At 39.8% G+C, this 17,324-nt stretch overlaps 2 protein-coding genes across 2 annotated transcripts; both read left to right on the top strand.

Moving 5' to 3' along the window:
- Window positions 1-6,368: 6,368 nt before the first annotated feature.
- On the top strand, window positions 6,369-10,149 carry gabarapa (GABA(A) receptor-associated protein a). Its single transcript, XM_036524098.1, has 4 exons — window positions 6,369-6,609; window positions 7,461-7,539; window positions 8,110-8,228; window positions 9,581-10,149. The coding sequence occupies exons 1-4, from the start codon at window positions 6,520-6,522 to the stop codon at window positions 9,659-9,661; spliced, it is 369 nt and encodes a 122-aa protein (XP_036379991.1). The 5' UTR covers window positions 6,369-6,519; the 3' UTR covers window positions 9,662-10,149.
- Window positions 10,150-12,208: 2,059 nt separating this feature from the next.
- gps2 (G protein pathway suppressor 2) lies at window positions 12,209-17,315 on the top strand. Its single transcript, XM_036525035.1, has 12 exons — window positions 12,209-12,377; window positions 13,146-13,262; window positions 13,442-13,551; window positions 13,790-13,902; window positions 14,223-14,302; window positions 14,560-14,639; window positions 14,797-14,971; window positions 15,095-15,178; window positions 15,392-15,468; window positions 15,711-15,806; window positions 16,099-16,182; window positions 16,513-17,315. The coding sequence occupies exons 2-12, from the start codon at window positions 13,169-13,171 to the stop codon at window positions 16,603-16,605; spliced, it is 1,086 nt and encodes a 361-aa protein (XP_036380928.1). The 5' UTR covers window positions 12,209-12,377; window positions 13,146-13,168; the 3' UTR covers window positions 16,606-17,315.
- The last annotated feature ends 9 nt before the right edge of the window (window positions 17,316-17,324 follow it).

Here is a 17,324-nt window from a genome sequence, read left to right as displayed (position 1 = left end):
TTAATATTTGTCTTTGCTCAAATGTTGTCTGTCTGTATTATACTTCTTGGCAGAAGACATGTTTTGACTGTACGTGTTTTCAATTGCTGTGGGATCCCCCCCCCCCCACAGACTGGGCTCGCAGACTGTTCTGCTATATTGAGCTATGAGCTGTGCTGGAGTTCATGAAACAGGGATTTCATGGGTTGATTTAATTGTACTGTAATACACAGTACCTCATTATTATTTATTAAAAGAACCAAGTATTTCAGTCCATTTGAAGCATTGTGTAAGGGACCTGAGTTGTTTCAGTAGTTTCCATACCTTTTATAACCAATCTATAGTTTTCTACAGTTCATGTTATACACTATATGGCCAAACATATGTAGACACCTGACCATCACACCTACATGAGCTTATTGGGCATCCCATTCCAAAACCATGGGCATTAGTATGGTGTTGCCCCACCCCCCCCCCCCCCCCCGCAGCTATAACAGCCTCCACTCTTCTGGGAAGGCTTTCCACAAGATTTTGGAGTGTGTCTGTGGGAATTTGTGCCCATTCAGACAGAAGAGCATTTGTGAGGTCAGGCACTGATGTTGGACGAGAAGGCCTGGTTTGCAATCAGTGTTATAATTCATCCCAAAGGTGTTCAGTGGGGTTGAGGTCAGGGCTCTGTGCAGGCCACTGGAGTTCCTCTACACCAAATTTGTCAAACCATGTCTTTATGGACATTGCTTTGTGCACAGGGGCACAGTCATGCTGGAACAGGGAAGGGCCTTCCTAAAACTGTCGCCACAAAGTTGGAAGCATACAATTGTCTAAAATGTGTTTGTATGCTGTAGCATTAATGTTACCCTTCACTGGAACTAAGGGGCCTAGCCCAAACCCTGAAAAACAGCCCTAGACCATTATCCTTCCAAACTTTGCAGTAGGCACTGTGTATTCCAGTATGTAGCGCTCTCCTAGCATCCACCAAACCCAGATTCGTCCATCAGACTGCCAGATGAATCATGAAGCATGATCACTCCAGAGAATGCGTTTCCACTGCTCCAGAGTCCAGTGGCGGTGTGCTTTGCACCACTCCAGCCATCACTTGGCATTGCACATAGTGAATTTGGGCTTGTGTCCAGCTGCTTGGCCATGGAAACCCATTTCATGAAGCTCCCGACGCACAGTTCTTGTGCTGATGTTACAGCCAGAGACAGTTTGGAACTCTGTAGTGAGTGATTCAACAGAGGATAGGCAGTTTTTATGTGCTGCACGCTTCAGCACTCGGTGGCCCCACTCTGTAAGTTTGCATAGTCTACCACTTTGTGGCTGAGCTGTTGTTGCTCCTAGATGCTTCCACTTAATAATAATAATAATAATAATAGCACTTACAGTTGACCGGGGCAGATCTTGGAGGACAGAAATTTCGCGAACTATGACAGTGCCACATTTAAAGTCACTGAGCTCTCCAGTACAACCCATTCTACTTCCAAGGTTTGTCTATGGAGATTGCATGGCTATGTGCTTGATTTTATGCATCTGTTAACAATCGGTGTGGCTGAAACACCTGAACCTAATAATTAGGAGGGGTGTCCACATACTTTTGGCCATATATATATATACATATACATATATATGTAATGTAGCACTCACAATGGCTGTTGCAGTTTCTTGCAAGATCATTCTGTCCCTGTGCTCCAAAAGGAACAATATTAAATGGCAATCAGATGACCGTGAAAAACCAAAATGTTGCACAAAAATCAGTGTTTATTAGAAGCTGACATTTTACCATTGTAGGTCCTGGGAATGCCAGTTTCTTTGCTCTTGTATTCAAAAGACTCCATCCTTCTTCATGAAAATCAAGGGAGACCCAGAGCTGAGAAGGTCTTCATAGCTTACTTCTGTATATGTTGTTTAATATGAGCTGCTACTTAAAACATTAAAGAAAACTGAGCTTAGGTGTGGAAACAAGCATTTATTTGACAAAATGACTGCTTCAGTTATGTTAGGAATGTGCCTAAAAGGGGCAGTGGAAACGGTGAGCTGTGGAAGAATGGGATGCTAGATGAAATATGTTGACTGCTGTGTAGCCATTTTCATTGCCTTTACAGTGTTTAGGGTTTTCTTCAGTAGTTTAGAGGGGTCTGTCCAAACATGGTGAGTACACACTACCCAGCTAATCCACTTTCCGAGTAGCGTTTAAATACAGCTGCTCTCTACTTTTTAAATGACCTTTCCATGGCTCTTTTCAGCATTGAGTCTTTTCCATAGTGCCTGCTTCTCCACTTCCTAGAATATCACCTTAAAGTGAGTTCCCATTCTCATTTTATAAGACACTACAGCATCAAGCCCCACTTGTACTGCATTGATTCTCAAAAGCCGTAACTTTATCTGAGATGGTGTAGTCGCGCAGTAAATGCTTATCGTCTTCAACAATTTATCTTGTGTGAGATAATCTCTACAGAATGCAACGAAGCTATTCTTATCTGGAGTCAGAGATTTGCATTTCTTGTACTGACAGTTAACACAGGAGCATGCAAGTGACAAAGGCACCCACAGCAGGTGGGTGGCCTTCCAGTGAAGTGGCTTGACCTAATTTAAAACGAAATGGCAGACAGTGGATTTGGTAATGTCTGCCTTTACGTGCAGTATCTGAAACAGGAGCTCGGTGTTTTTAAATACTATTCATACTCCAAAGTCTGCCCATGTTCTTTATTTGGTGGGTGCTTCTAGCAGTTCTAGGCAGGCTAATACAGTTTTGTAAATCTAAAGTAATCAAATGCTCATGCAGATATGAAAGGCCTGTGCTTATATGACTTTGATCTGTTTTTTCTTTCACAGATATGTAGTAAGTGTAAGTAATGACAGACATACACACTTCCCATTATAATTTTAAATGCTTTGCCCCACTGTATAGTGCCAGAAATTAACTAAGGGGAGAGAAGGCACCTGTTGACATGTAAATACAAGCTGATGTATATATTTGCACCCACAGTGACATGGTCAATTGAGCCTGACTGATCTAGGTCTGTAGGTTGTTGCTGAGTGGCATAGAGACCATATGCATACAATAATATGCATATGTTGCAATATTTGGTTTAGATTGTGTTTACTATGTATTGCAATCCATACAATTATAATTATTTGCCATATGCTATTAGGTTAGAGAGGAGGTTAATCTGAGAATTGAATCATGGAAGACACTGAGAAAGAACTGTTTTCATAACATTGTCTGGGTAAATAAAAGAAGTCACTTTACTTCAGATTTTACATTGGGTCTAATTAAAGCTTTAGGTTAAAGGCAAGAGTAATTACATATAAAAGTCAAATGTTATAAACATTTACTTCATCTATGTCAAGGCACTTGCTTCCATTGAGATATGGCTGGTGAAATGTTAAAAACATTTGAGGCATTCGTGAATACAGATGTACTTTCAAGCAACTTATTAGAGATATGATTGCAGAGTCATTGAATTTAGTCGAATGCCCCAAGTTTTTAATGAATACATATGTCAGATCTGATCTGTCATTCATTGCCAGGCATTTCCAGCATTGCAATGCTTTGAATGTCTTGGCTGTCTAAAATTACACACATACAGTATACTGTATGTAAATTCAACAGTACAGTAGAATCACTGGAGGTGTGGTCAGAAATTTGATCACTTTGTTCAGTTTCAGGGCTCATTTCAATCTTCATTTCCAGTTTCTCATTTGTGAAGATACTGGGTAAAAAATACATTTCTTAATGACCACTGACACTGTTATTTGTTTCCTCAAAATATATGAAGCAAGGTGATAAATTTAATCTTTCCATCTTTGATACCCATGTTTAAATTGAAAGTAGAAATGTTGCCTTTGAAACAGGTGTATATATGATGATCCACCAACTCTCTACACATCCCCACACAAAAATATATTGACATTTCAGCAATTTCCTCCTTCTGGTTGCATGTGACTGTATGCTATAGACAAAGATAAGTTAATACTTGTTGTCATCTTCCACCTTGCAATCCCATTAGCCACTCTACATAGGTATATACTATATATGTTACATTTACAACATAAACAAATTGCATGATGTAGCTTTAATTGTCGGATTAATATAATTTGGACACTACCATCTGGTGTCTGTAGAGCATCTCTGAAGAAAACATAAGAAAGCACTAATTCAAGTCCTCTTCAAACAGATGTCATTGCACACCTTTGTTTCAATTTTTTATTCCCTTCCAAAGTGAAAACCATGGACCATAGCCATAAACAAAAATGATGTGTCAGGTTAAAAAAAAACCTTCAATTCATAATATGGCTTTAAATATGGATTGAGACCTTTCGGTCCTATTTCTTATCATTCTAAGGTAAGTGTGGTCCCCTGAAATCTGAGTAATCACAATAATAATCAGTTGTCTTGAAAGTGTTCTAGAGGTCTTGAAATAAAATCGAACCATTTTTGGAAGGTTACTGCATGTATGTTGTACTTATATACTTACATGCAGTATACCGCTTTGCACACCTCATACATTAACTGAAGAGTACCAAGTGAAGGATCAGTTTTCTGAGGTATAACCTATTGTGTAACGGCAGCGGGTGTGTAGAAGGTGTCATTTCAGAAAGATAGAATTACTGTTATGCAAATATTAATTATTGAACTCCATAACAACAGCTGTGAATTAATTTGACACCCTATTGATTAGGCCAGTAGCTAACTTTAAAGTAAGGTTCTAAAAGAGAAATGAAAACAACTTTTTGCAATTAAAAAATGATTGTATTTCTTCACAGTAAAGTATTTAAAATGATTGTGAAGTCTGATAATTTTGTAAAAACCGCATGATATCTGACCCCCTTCACGTGACGACAGAGCTCACTTCTTACGTCAACGTCCGCTGGGAAGTGTCACATGACGAACTGCCTCATCACTATTTTCTTACGGTTTTGTTCTTGCGCGTCTTTGGCAAAGTTATGACTTGTGTCACAAACAGTTACACTGGTACTATTGTAGGTAATCATAGCTAAATGAAAAGGGAAACTGTCCACTTGCCTGTCAGTTACATTCACATTCAATCCAGTTATCATTCAGATGGAATTATTAAAATGTCGTTCAATGCATATAACATCAGGGGATATTGATGCATAACTTGCATAAATTCAGATGATTCTGATGATGCAAGGAGAGAAAAAGTACCATCTGAAAAGTACCAGCTGAATTTTTTAATCAACTGAGGCCTTGTTGCAATGGAAATACATTTGTAATAAATTCATTCATTCAGTCAGTTGCTAAACTACAAATGTGTATACAGAAGGGGTGATAGATTGTGCTTTGTTGGTTGGTTGATTGGTGGTTATTTTGATGTTGGTTGATTGGTGGTATTTACCTGTGGTTTACATCACATGTAGCACTGTTTTTTTTCTTTTTTAACATTCGTTTAAAATAGTGATTTTGACTGAATTTTAATAATATTAATATATTGAAGGTGGAGGTGTTATGTTTCTCAGCCATTGATGTTAAGGCAATATGCTTTTCTTGGTTTTAGAGATTGGAGTTCTGCTGTTAGTTGTTTCATTTTTGTTGGGCAATTCGATTAATTTAGATTCTTTAAGGCAGTATTTTTGTAAACTGTAGATTGACAAAATACTTTCCCACACTTCTCCAACCTGTATGGCAAATACTTGTGGTGCTGGTTTGCTTAATTTTTTTTCCCAAAAGTGATTTTAATTTAATCATTTTGATTCTTGTATAGCATTGAGTATTTTGTACATATGGTTTTGTTTGTGTTTCAATATATGTTTGTAGTAGTATAGTTTTCAGAAAACCAAAGACATAGATCTAAGGATCTTCCACTTAAGAATAAAGGGAACCTCTATATATAATTTTATCCAGTTATTATATTTTTATCCTGTTTAAACCGTATGGATTTTATCAATAAATGACCAGGAGTGAAACGTGCTCAGTTGCCCTTTGTACAATCCCCAGAGACTCTACTTCATCTTGCTGTGTGTAGTGGAGGGCACAGTAATACTATCAGTACTCCATGGCTCCAATAAAATAAAAACATGAATTAATATTTTGAATTTGTTGTTAGAAGTACTTGTCTGTGCTCCTCGACCCAAAAATAAATGAATATTCATGTCGTCTTCCAACATCTTACAAGTAATGAACTCATTGACATTAACTTAAAATAGTGTCTTTTATATTATATATTATAATATTGTATAATACATTATACAAAACAGTCATCTATTTTTCAGCAGTAGTATTAAGAACACAACGTCAGTAAATCCCTGCACCTAAAATTAGGGTATTTCCAGTTACGTCTCGCTGCCTACTGGGCGTAGACTTGCTGACCTCTGTGAATAGCCTTTTTCGCGTAGCATGCCTATCTGTTTTCAGTGTTGCTGTTGTATCCATCCGCCATAGCCGCAGTCGTGAAAAGCAAAACAGAAACGTCATTAGGCAGTCAACAGCGTATCCACAGTTGATAGCAGAACCGACACAGAGAAGAACCCTGAACGGAGATCCAGACCCTGGTTCTGGAGTCCTCTTATACCCTGAAAATGAAATTTCTGTACAAAGAAGAACATCCATTTGAGAAGAGACGGTCAGAGGGAGAAAAAATAAGGAAGAAGTACCCAGACAGGGTGCCAGTGAGTAGCCAGCCAGCTAGCGAAGTTAGCTACCTTAGGAAACCATAGTTAAACATCGTTATCATCATAACACGCCTTATAACATCTTAATATTTCCAAATTAGCTAAGATAGCCAACGTCCTCACATAGGTGACTAATTTATGTAGTTTAGTTTATTGGGGCTCGATAATTTCAGCCCTGTTTTTTGGCGAGCTATCTGGAATAGGTTGGGCCTTGAATGGCCGTGGCTTTGTAGCCAGCTTGATCGCACGGTGCTTATCTTTGATCATTCGGCATAACAATGAATTGTTACGTCTGGTGCACAATTGTCTGAATTATCATCTATCCAGGCAAGCCAGACAAAGCAAGTTAGGTTAGCTGGCAATGGTGACGTGTGGAAATGGAGCTGACAATCCAGTTGTTTATGTCAGCCTGAATGTGTTTACATACACCATACCTTTCCCTCGGTGAAAGGGGATATAGGTTAAGCAACAGTAATTCACGGAATGATATATTTGATGTAAAGACATCCACATTAGCTAGCAAAGAACAAATACTATGCGATGGCAAGCTGCGTGTTTCAGCTACAATTTACTGTCTAGCTACGTGTTTGACCTAAAACCCTACATGATAAAGCTGAATTCCTAGTTACACTTAGCCAGGGGTTATAGTCTGTATAACTGTTCGGTTATACATGATTTTTTTAGTCATTTTTGGATTTCTGGTATTTGCATATGATTTAATTTGTTGTAAGTAGAGTAAATTTTATTGGTGTGGAATTTTTTAAATGTAGAACACCAGCAGATATAGTAGTGTGTGTGTATGTGTGTGTGTTTTTATCTGATCTGCAATCTCTTTATTTAAATTTAAGGTGATAGTGGAGAAAGCCCCAAAAGCAAGGATAGGAGATCTGGACAAGAAAAAGTATCTGGTTCCCTCCGACCTCACAGGTGGATAGTAATTTCCCTTTATTTTCTGCAAATTCCCTAGTTCCCGTGGGAATGTTAATTTGGCTGTTGCTTAACCGCATCAGACCTTTGACAGTGTTACCTGAGCAATATGTCTAGTTAATTGCCTTGATTACCAGTACAGTTCTGGTCTGGTAATGCTGCATTTATGCTGTATTCTACATGTGAAACAGTATAAAAACAACAAATAATGCCATTTAATTAGGGGTCTTTTCAAACTAAAAGGTTTTTGGTCAAAATATGGTTCTAATCTGTTGAAAGGTGGGAAATCTAAAACATTTTAATAATCTCATTCAGCTTGGTACACTATTTTAATTTAGTGTTGAAAATATTACAGAGTAAAGCTCAACACTGAGAGGGATTACTTGTTATCCTGTTCAGTCTACCCTGTTCAGAATCTGAATTTACTGTGATGTGAAATTGATGTCAGCATGAACTATTTACCTTTGCATTGTGGGAGAAATAAAGCAAACACTTTTGCTGTAGGGCTTGTCCAATTAGGAAATTCCCTGGGCGGGAGCAGATGCCTTATTTTGTTTCTCTTTCAAAAAGTGGGCCAGTTCTACTTCCTCATCCGGAAACGAATTCACCTGCGTGCTGAGGATGCCCTTTTCTTCTTTGTCAACAATGTCATTCCTCCAACATCAGCAACCATGGGTCTGCTATACCAGGTATTTGGTCTCTCATTTTGTTTCCCCCATTTTCCTTCTCTCTTGCATATGGTCTCTGATTCCTCCACATCTAGAGTACAGAACTACTTCTTCCTGTCAGTTATTCTGTTTATTTCTTCTCTACTTTTTCCCCCCACAGGGCTTATTTTTTCCTTTGTTCCTTCCTTCCTTCCATCTTCCCCATCTCTGCCACTTTCATTTAGTCAGTATGCAACTGAGGCTGCCTTCTGGTCTGTATCAAAGAACGGCATGTAAAGATTCTTGGAAATAACTAGTGATTGTTCTGTGAGTTAACCTAGAACACGCTACAACTGGGATACTGCAGAACTGGGGAAACCGGGGCTGACATGCCACACGAGTTGTGAAATTTTGGAATCATGCTGTGTCATTACCTCAGGACTTGGCAACAATTTCAGGGCCATTCAGCCCTGGCCAGTGGTCCCTGATGTTGCCTTGTAAGGCAACTCATAATTTGAGGACATACAAAGTCACTGAATGTTTCTGTGAAGGTAGCTTGGTATTTCTTTCCACTTTCTCCATTTCCGTTGTTTGTAGTTATAGCTTTTTGCTGATAGATTAAATAAACCCCATTTGCTCTTAAAAAGTAGAATGGAGAAAGATGTTGATTTCTTTCTTTTTCCCAAAAAACAGCTGATCTTAAGTTTGTTTCATGGCTACCATTAACTCCACAGTAAATTAAGTCTCAGACAAACCCCGGGCTGAACATAGTTGCTTTGCATGTTAGAAACTGAGGTAGAGAAGAGCCTGAAGGGATCACTGTCTTTTTCAGCTGAAATTTCAGAGAATGATAACATCACTGTGGGCACCTGAACATGCTTTAGGGGCTCAAACACTCTGCTCAGTTTTTTTTTAATTCACTAGAGAAGGGAAATGCAGCGTGAAGCATAAGATCAAGTAAAAATTTAGGGAATTGAAGTGTCTTCCACGTGTGGTTATTTTTCACTGGATATCGGCAGTCACTCACTGCACCTGAAACCTTGTTTTAAATAGTTATAAGTTTATGATTGCCTAATATTCATTTGCAGGATGGATATTAAGGTGAGTCGATGAGCATTTGTAGCATTGGTTGTCACTTGTAGGGCCTAGCATACCATATGATTGTAGGTTTTAAGCGGAGGTATGATTTCATCAAGCTGACTTACACCAAATGTCTCTAACAATCATGACAACCTAAAAAGGGCAATTAAAGGAGGTAAATTGGGTCAAAAATGGTGTAATCGATGAGGATGATGGTGAGACTGGTGATCTGTAAACCCTGCTTAGATGAGAAATGTCAGCACCATAGAGAAGATATTCAGTATCCTTATTGTCCCTATTGCTTTTATTTTCAGGAACACCATGAGGAAGACTTTTTCCTCTACATCGCCTACAGTGATGAAAGTGTCTACGGAGGCAGCATGCGAGAAATATAACCCCCCCCCCTCAACAGCTTCCCCACCCCCCTGTCCCCAACAACAACTAAACTGCATTCAGCCCCCCTAGAGTCCACCACTGCAATAACATCCAATGCAATTTCACTCCCCCACACCCCCCTGTGTCCTTCCCTCAGTTGCTGTTCCTTCATACCTCTTACTTCCCCCTCTTACTTTATGAATATGTATGTATGCTAATCAGAAAAACAACTTGGAACCATCTCGCATTAGTTTGAAAAAGAGTGAAGCATAAATTTAGACAGAATGAACGGTTCTCCTTTCATCCTGTTTCTGCTTTTGATGGTAGAATAATTATTTTTGGTTAATATTGTTTTAATTATTTTGGATGTTCAGTTTCTTAAACTCTTGTAAAAGCTGTGTGCAAGGTGTATTTTCCTTATATTTTGATTCTTTTTATTTTAACTCTGTATGCAGCTGTATTGCTGGAACTCTCCACTCATGACCATTATAAACTTGTCAAAAAATAACTCAAATGCTTCCAGTGTCTTTCTCTGACTACTGTTTATGACTCCAGCAATTAAAGATCTCCAGCAATGCACACTTCGCATTCAGTAATTGGTAGTCCTTAATATATTATAACATTTCACAAAACATTCTTAATTTGACCACTTCAGACCGGAATGCTTTATGTGCAAATAGAAACAGACCTCTTTTTTTTACTTGTTGCTGTTCCAAGATTCAGTATTTCTTGTCATTCCCGGATCTGTTAGATAGGTCTCCGCATGGCCTGTTATATAAGAAATGGCAGAAGAAGTTACATTGTAATTGCGCTGGCTGGAATTACCGAGGGCAACCTGCAAGTCTAATATGAGACATCGAATACAGACTACATGAACAAGAAGAGCAACAACAAGTACAGAACATCCAGATTATAATGTAAGTATACACACGCATGCTTAATACAAAACACAATCATCCTCAAGAAAAAATGTATATGTATTCAACTAAAGGGAACAAAGAGTCTAAATATGATCAATAAACACAGCATGTTAAATCATTGAATGATTTGCTTATGCATGCATTAACAGACCAGCATTGACTGACAGAGAAACATAAATGTGTACATAGATGAAGACACAGAGCAATGTCTACATAATCAATTCTATGAATTATGACATTTTGTGGGGTGCACCCTGAAAATGATACGCCCCTGTAGACTCCAACTGGGAGGAAACAATATATAAAGCTGGTCTCAAGAGCGCAAGTTAGAGCTGGTATGCTGAAGCACCTAGGAGCTCTTTCATTATTCATTTTTTGCTCATTTTTTAATATTTTGAATATTTGTTGGTTCATTCATGAAACCTTTTTAATCGCACTTTGGTTGTGCTGTGTCTGTCATCCCAAAACTCTGACACAGGGTGTTCAGACTGAGTTGTGCTGCCACTATCAGAGTATACAGTGAAGCTATGCAGCAACATTTTTACTGAACAAGGTAAGCTCAGGTATGTTCAATGAATTGTAAACTGGTTCTTCAGGTGGGCCTCGGTCTAGTCAAATGTCCTAACGTTAGTCATAAAAATTGTACAGTAATTTTCTTTGCACACACCATTTGGCTGCCAACAACTTATCACAAAAAATAAACCCATGAATTCTTTGAGCGTTAATGGTTTCATACTTCATACAGGTTCAGATGAATCTGTATTGGATAAAATGAAGTAAAGTGCATCACTGAGCTGCACAACAGCCGTGCTCTGTGCAGGATGTTAACCACAAGGTCAAAGTTCAGTGTGATAACGGCACACTGATGAACATGTAATTGGCAAACACATGGCAGGGAAAAAAACAAGTGCAAACTGAGGTGCAAACTAAAGTTTTCTCGCTGTAGTTGTATAGTCACCCACTAGAAAACAGCTGTGCTTTACACTAGCAATTGAGCTGAATGCAATTTTCCAAGCAATTTGCTCTCAGAACTCAAGCATGTTGTTCAAATGGGGATAGGGGTACAGTAAAATCACAATATATAATTTCAATTACTGTATGTTTTTAGTTCACTTTTAAGTTAAATCAACATGTAAAGTTGCTGTATAGTAGGTACTGTACTGTTTATGGTCCTTGCTTACTACAATTCATTGTATAAATAAAGATAAATGTCAGCTGTGTATAATAAATCTGGAAGAAAATGCAAAGATGAAATGACTAAAGGAAGTTTTTTTCCCCACTGGCATAAATGGATTTAATTTGGCTATAACCTGTGTAAGGTCTTGATCATATTGCCCCTATTGAAATAAAAGCAATTTGAAGCATCCTTGATGGCAAATGTGGTACATACATACATACATACATACATACATACGTGTATTTCATTGGAAACTAAGTTCTTCAAGGCGTTACAGATACCAATTCAAGCTGACTAGAATTATATATAGTAGTCCAACTCAACTTGGAGCGTTTCACAAACTAGGCTGAGGAAAGTGGTGATTTTGGAGCAAGGTAGTCAAAACGACAAGATCCATAATTCCAGACCCCGGTTACGGCAGGAAGTGATTAGTCAATGACATCGGAAGTCCAACGCTTCTGATACCAAAATACCAGAACGTATTTTGCTTGATAGCTCAATCACCGTAAGCATATTTAGTTGTATTTTTTTCATAATTTTCTTTACTTTGTTTTCTTTCTAACACCAAACGGACAAAGATCTTCAAACAAAGCGGAAAACTTATACGTTTCCACAAATTGTGTTGCAACTACAAGTCTGGTATGTCAGAATATGCTTAGCCATCCAACGTTAGCTACATAATCGAACGTTATAGTAATAGTTCGCTGAAGTTGGCTGGCTAGCTAATGTTATTGAAGTAAGGCAAGCGATGGGCTTGAAATTTAATGTTTAGGTTAAATTAACTGTTCTTGTGTGAAGCGCTGCCATGATATAGAACCAAATATGAGCTGGGCAACAATCTAACTAACCAGCTAACGTTACATAACTAGCTAGCTACATTGGGAGGCTGTGGTATGAAGCCAGCTAGTCTAGCCAACTCCTTATCTAACATTACGGTCAAACGTTTAGTTAGCTATTTCTCGCTAACGTATTGGGTCTTCCCGGCAAATTGGTGGCTAGTATTGAGCACTAATTATTTTGCTGGGTTTAGTTTTGAAGAGTGTTGAGGTAGTAATTTGTTAGCTGGTTAGCCAGTTTGGAGAGCAAAATAAAAATAGCGTTTCACATCCCATTATCAACGATGGACATACTTTGTTTTCGTTGAGAACTTTACATTTTTGAGCGGCTTTTTACAGCAGTTGTTAGTGTTTAGATTCCATGCTACCAAGAGATACAGCTACTGAACGCATGCGGTTGTGCGTTTTAAAATACTTCTTACATACACAGATAAAACTGCTGGTTTACAAAGGATACGATTGTCTGAGTTATCCTCAATAAAAATCTTCCAGGACTGTAAATAATGTAATGAGTTACTCCCCATTGTGTTCTTCCCCACCCTGTTTCTTCTTCTCTCTCTGTACTCTTCAGTTGGTCCTTTGCTTCAAGCTACCATGCCTGCTCTACTTGAGAGACCCAAGCTGTCCAACGCCATGGCACGAGCCCTACACAAGCACATTATGAGAGAGAGGGAGCGCAAGAGACAGGGTGAGTTCTCTACCCCCCACATTCCTCTTACAAAGGCACTACTGCAGAGCCAAGCTCCTTTTCTAGATCCTAAAATAAACTTCTTTGTGTTGTAACTCAGTGTCATTCGATATATTTTGTCTCCTCTGATGCTCTCTCTCCTAATAGTCTCAACCACTAATGACTTCTCTCTGCCACAGAGGAGGAAGAGGTGGACAAAATGATGGAACAGAAAATGAAAGAAGAAGAAGAAAGAAAAAGGAAGAAAGAGATGGAGGAGAGGATGTCTTTGGAGGAGACAAAGGAACAGGTGAGAGAGGGAGACGTGTGTGTGTGTGTGTGTGTGTGTGTGTGTGTGTGTGTGTGTGTGTGTGTGGGGGGGGGATGAAAGAAAGACATGGGGGAAAAGATGTCTGTGCAGAAGATGCAGGACGAGGTGAAAAGCACAGGCACCGATAGTGTAGACAAATGTGCCAGCACTCAGACAGCCACAGTCTGTCTCTTTCTCGATTCACATCCCTGCCTCCTCCTCCACCCGCGTCTTTCAGATCATGAAAATGGGAGAGAAGCTACAGGGGCTGCAGGAGGAGAAACACCAGCTCTTCCTTCAGCTGAAGAAAGTGCTCCATGAGGAGGAGAAGAGACGGAGAAAAGAGCAGAGGTAAAGCAGAGATGGTTGGGTTGTGCCATTCATATGCACTGTAGCAGATCATAACAGTTTTGTCTTAAAGAGATGATGAGATCATTACAAATATACAAATTATATTTAACAACTAAAATGGACAGGCTGCAGATGTGATTGAATGCTTTCAATAAATGCAAATTTCAGTAAGCTTTTGCACAACCTGCTCTAATTATTTTACACCATTTAAAACTGGGTAGGTATAGGTGGCTCATTAAATTACTGTAAAAATCCTCATAGAGGGCAACTGGCGATGAATAGAACTCAGATGCTTATTGAACTTGTTCCTTGCCTTGTAGTGACATGACAACTCTGACCTCGGCCACCTACCAATCCAGCATGGCCATCCACTCAGGTCAGCACCTGTTGAGTATGCAAGGTAAGAGACACAGACCCTCCAGAATATCTCTCCTCAAAGCGCATTTCCATTGATTAACTCAAGTCAAATGATTGTTGTGAAATTGGGCTTCTGGAATTTGAAAAGACAACTATTTTGACTTTGGACAGATACTCTTCTGGATCTGTTTCCCGCAGTGCATTTTGCTGTGGAATACCTTTCTGTGTTAATAATTTTTTGAAAATGTATTTAAATATATATGTATGTCAAATCTCTCTTTCCTTCACACACCTCCTCAGGCAGCCCAGTAAGTCATGGTCGACCTGGTGCTTTGTTGGGGGAGCGCAGTAAACAACTTTTTCAATCTCCGGTAGTTCCGGTAAGTTTGAAGAGTATGTTGGCTGTTTGTCAGACTTTCACAATTCTGAGCTAAAGAAAAATTTTTAAGAAATAAGTTGTGTATGAAAATAGGCAGTTTTTTAATTATGGTTGTTTATGTGTGTGAGAACTGATTAGCGGAAAATGTCACTTAACAGGGGCGTCACTTCCAGACTCAGCCTGGCTTCAGTGCTGGAAGCTCTGAACATAGCCAGTACTCAGCCAGCCAGGCGACACATGGGCCCTATGGAGTCACCCAGCCACAGCATGCTTCCCCGTATGCTCCTAGCCAGCCTGTTCCTGTTAGCTATGCCAGCAGCTCTCAGCTCAGAGGTACCCTGTGTTTGTATGTGGAGAGATGACTTGTCTGTTTTGGGGAGACGGGATAGGTATGTGTGTATGCGCTTTGTATCACTAACTCAGTGCTCACTGATCTCTCCCATGTTTTGTGTCCAGGTGCCTCAGCGTTTCAGGCCATGCAGTACCTCCCTCACCAGCAGCAGGGATACACTGTCCACAGCCACTTCACTTCTCAGCCAGGTCTGTGTCTGTGTGTGGCTACCACTTCACCTGTCAGCTGGACCAGTGCGTGCGGGGACACACATCGCTGATTATTCCTCATACGTTATTACTCGTCTCCTTCTTTCTCAGGCAAATGAAACTAAAAGGATGAACTGTTTCAGCTGTGTGTGTGCGGTAACCCTCCATCTTATATCACTCTGGTGTCTTATTGGCAATGTTCTCCCTCCACAGGTTTTATCCCAAGTGCTGGTATTCCCCTCCAGAAGCAGTTGGAACATGCCAATCAACAGTCTGGCTTCACTGATTCAGTGAGTCAGTTCTTCTGAAAGGAAGAGGGGGTGCCTTTCCTTAAGTGCATACAAACGTTTGAAACAGGAACACTGATTTCTCTCTGCAGCAAATGACAGGGGTAACATATCTACACGAGACAGAATTATCAGTAGATCAGTGTTACACAGACCAAGTGGCACAAAAGGCCGTAACCGTGACTACACAACATTGATTGTTTGTGCGATGAGGTGTCACTAACGGTATGCCTTTTGTTTTTCAGAGCACTCTGAGACCCATGCATCCCCAGGCCTTGCATGCCAGTGCTGCAGGACTCCTGCCCAGCTCCTCCATCGCTGTGCAGATCCCTTCTGCCAAGGTGAAATGACAGCTCTGTCCTGGCATCTCTCTTTTACACACACACACACACACACACACACACACACACACACACACACACACGTACGTATAAACTCAGAACAGCTCTGTCTCTGCCTGACAGATATGCACACATGCAGTCTTTCTCTCCTTGTGACATACATCTACACACACTCAGGAATGTACACACCACGAGGGGTCGGTGATGGTAAACTTTACAGCTTAAAAGTACTTACTGCAAACGGTTACCTTTAACAAGCAGTTTTCTTCCTCATGCTGTTTGTCTCGAACAGTCTGGCTTACCGTACAGCCACCCTCCCCGCCCAGCCTCCCCTGGGAGTTTCACCCACGGGACACCTCCACAGCAGGCCCATTCGGTGAGTCATGATGCACAGTCCCCCTCCTCTCTCGTTCATGATTATTTCAGAAGTAAACTTGCATGCAGTATAATCAGAATGATATGTGTCATGTATAAGCATCCTGTGCTGTTTGACAAGTTATATATGTATATGTATATATACAGTGAGAGTGCGTGTGTGTGTATATATACAGTTCTTTTTTGTGTGTGTGCACATAGCAAAGAATAGTTAATGACAAAATACAAAATTGGATTTGCCATTAGTCTGACTTGAATACTATTCCCATAAGCGTATGCTTTTTAATGCTACTGTCATAATGTGGAACTGACTTCTTCCCCCTCTCAACAGGCTACTTTTCAGAGTTCTCCACAACCAACTCCTCGTCACACCTACCTCTCCCACAGCCAGTCAGGGCAGAGGTTCTATCACCATAGCAAGTAGCCTGGTTACCAGTGACCAGGGAGGGATGGGGGTGCTTCTCTCAGTTTATTGACTTTTGACCTGACAGATACAGTACATCAAGATGTATGTGATTATCTTGTGTATGCACACAGAGTGATATTTTTCATTGTCCTCTGCTTACCAGAAATGATTTCTTTCATTAATTGCAATCCAGTTAAGTACCAGTGTGACTCAGTGGTTAAAAGCTGGGTGGCAGATAAAAATCCCATGAGGGGACCTACTGCTGTTATTCCTCTGAGCGCTGCTTCAGTGAATATACAGATGTAAATGGATGATAATTACAATGCAGGATAAATTAGTCACCCTGGATAATGGTGTCTGCTAAGCAAGGGACATTTCAGAGGGCAAGTATAGTCAAGGATAATTCTGGTTTGTCCCTGGGACTTGAAGACAAAAACCATTCTGTATCTGAATGTGCACAAGTGTCCTGAAAAAAGCCAAAGCTTTCTCATTACCCTCATTTGCATCTGTAATAGTTATAGTACGCACATCTTTGAACCTGAGGAAGAATCCATTCATGCATGAAATTACATTATGACTACTACTCACACTACACACACACACACACACACACACACACACACACACACACACAGGCTATAGTGAATGTTTTCTTTAACATTATATAACAATTACAGTTTGTATTTTACAAGTTCTTATGTCATGATTGCACTTGACAACAAAGTAGAGACAGCAAA

The sequence above is a fragment of the Megalops cyprinoides genome, chromosome 3 (assembly GCF_013368585.1).
Source record: "Megalops cyprinoides isolate fMegCyp1 chromosome 3, fMegCyp1.pri, whole genome shotgun sequence".
Classification (NCBI taxonomy): domain Eukaryota; kingdom Metazoa; phylum Chordata; class Actinopteri; order Elopiformes; family Megalopidae; genus Megalops; species Megalops cyprinoides.
Note: the sequence above shows the minus strand (reverse complement) of the source record. Positions and strands in the feature narration are given on the sequence as shown.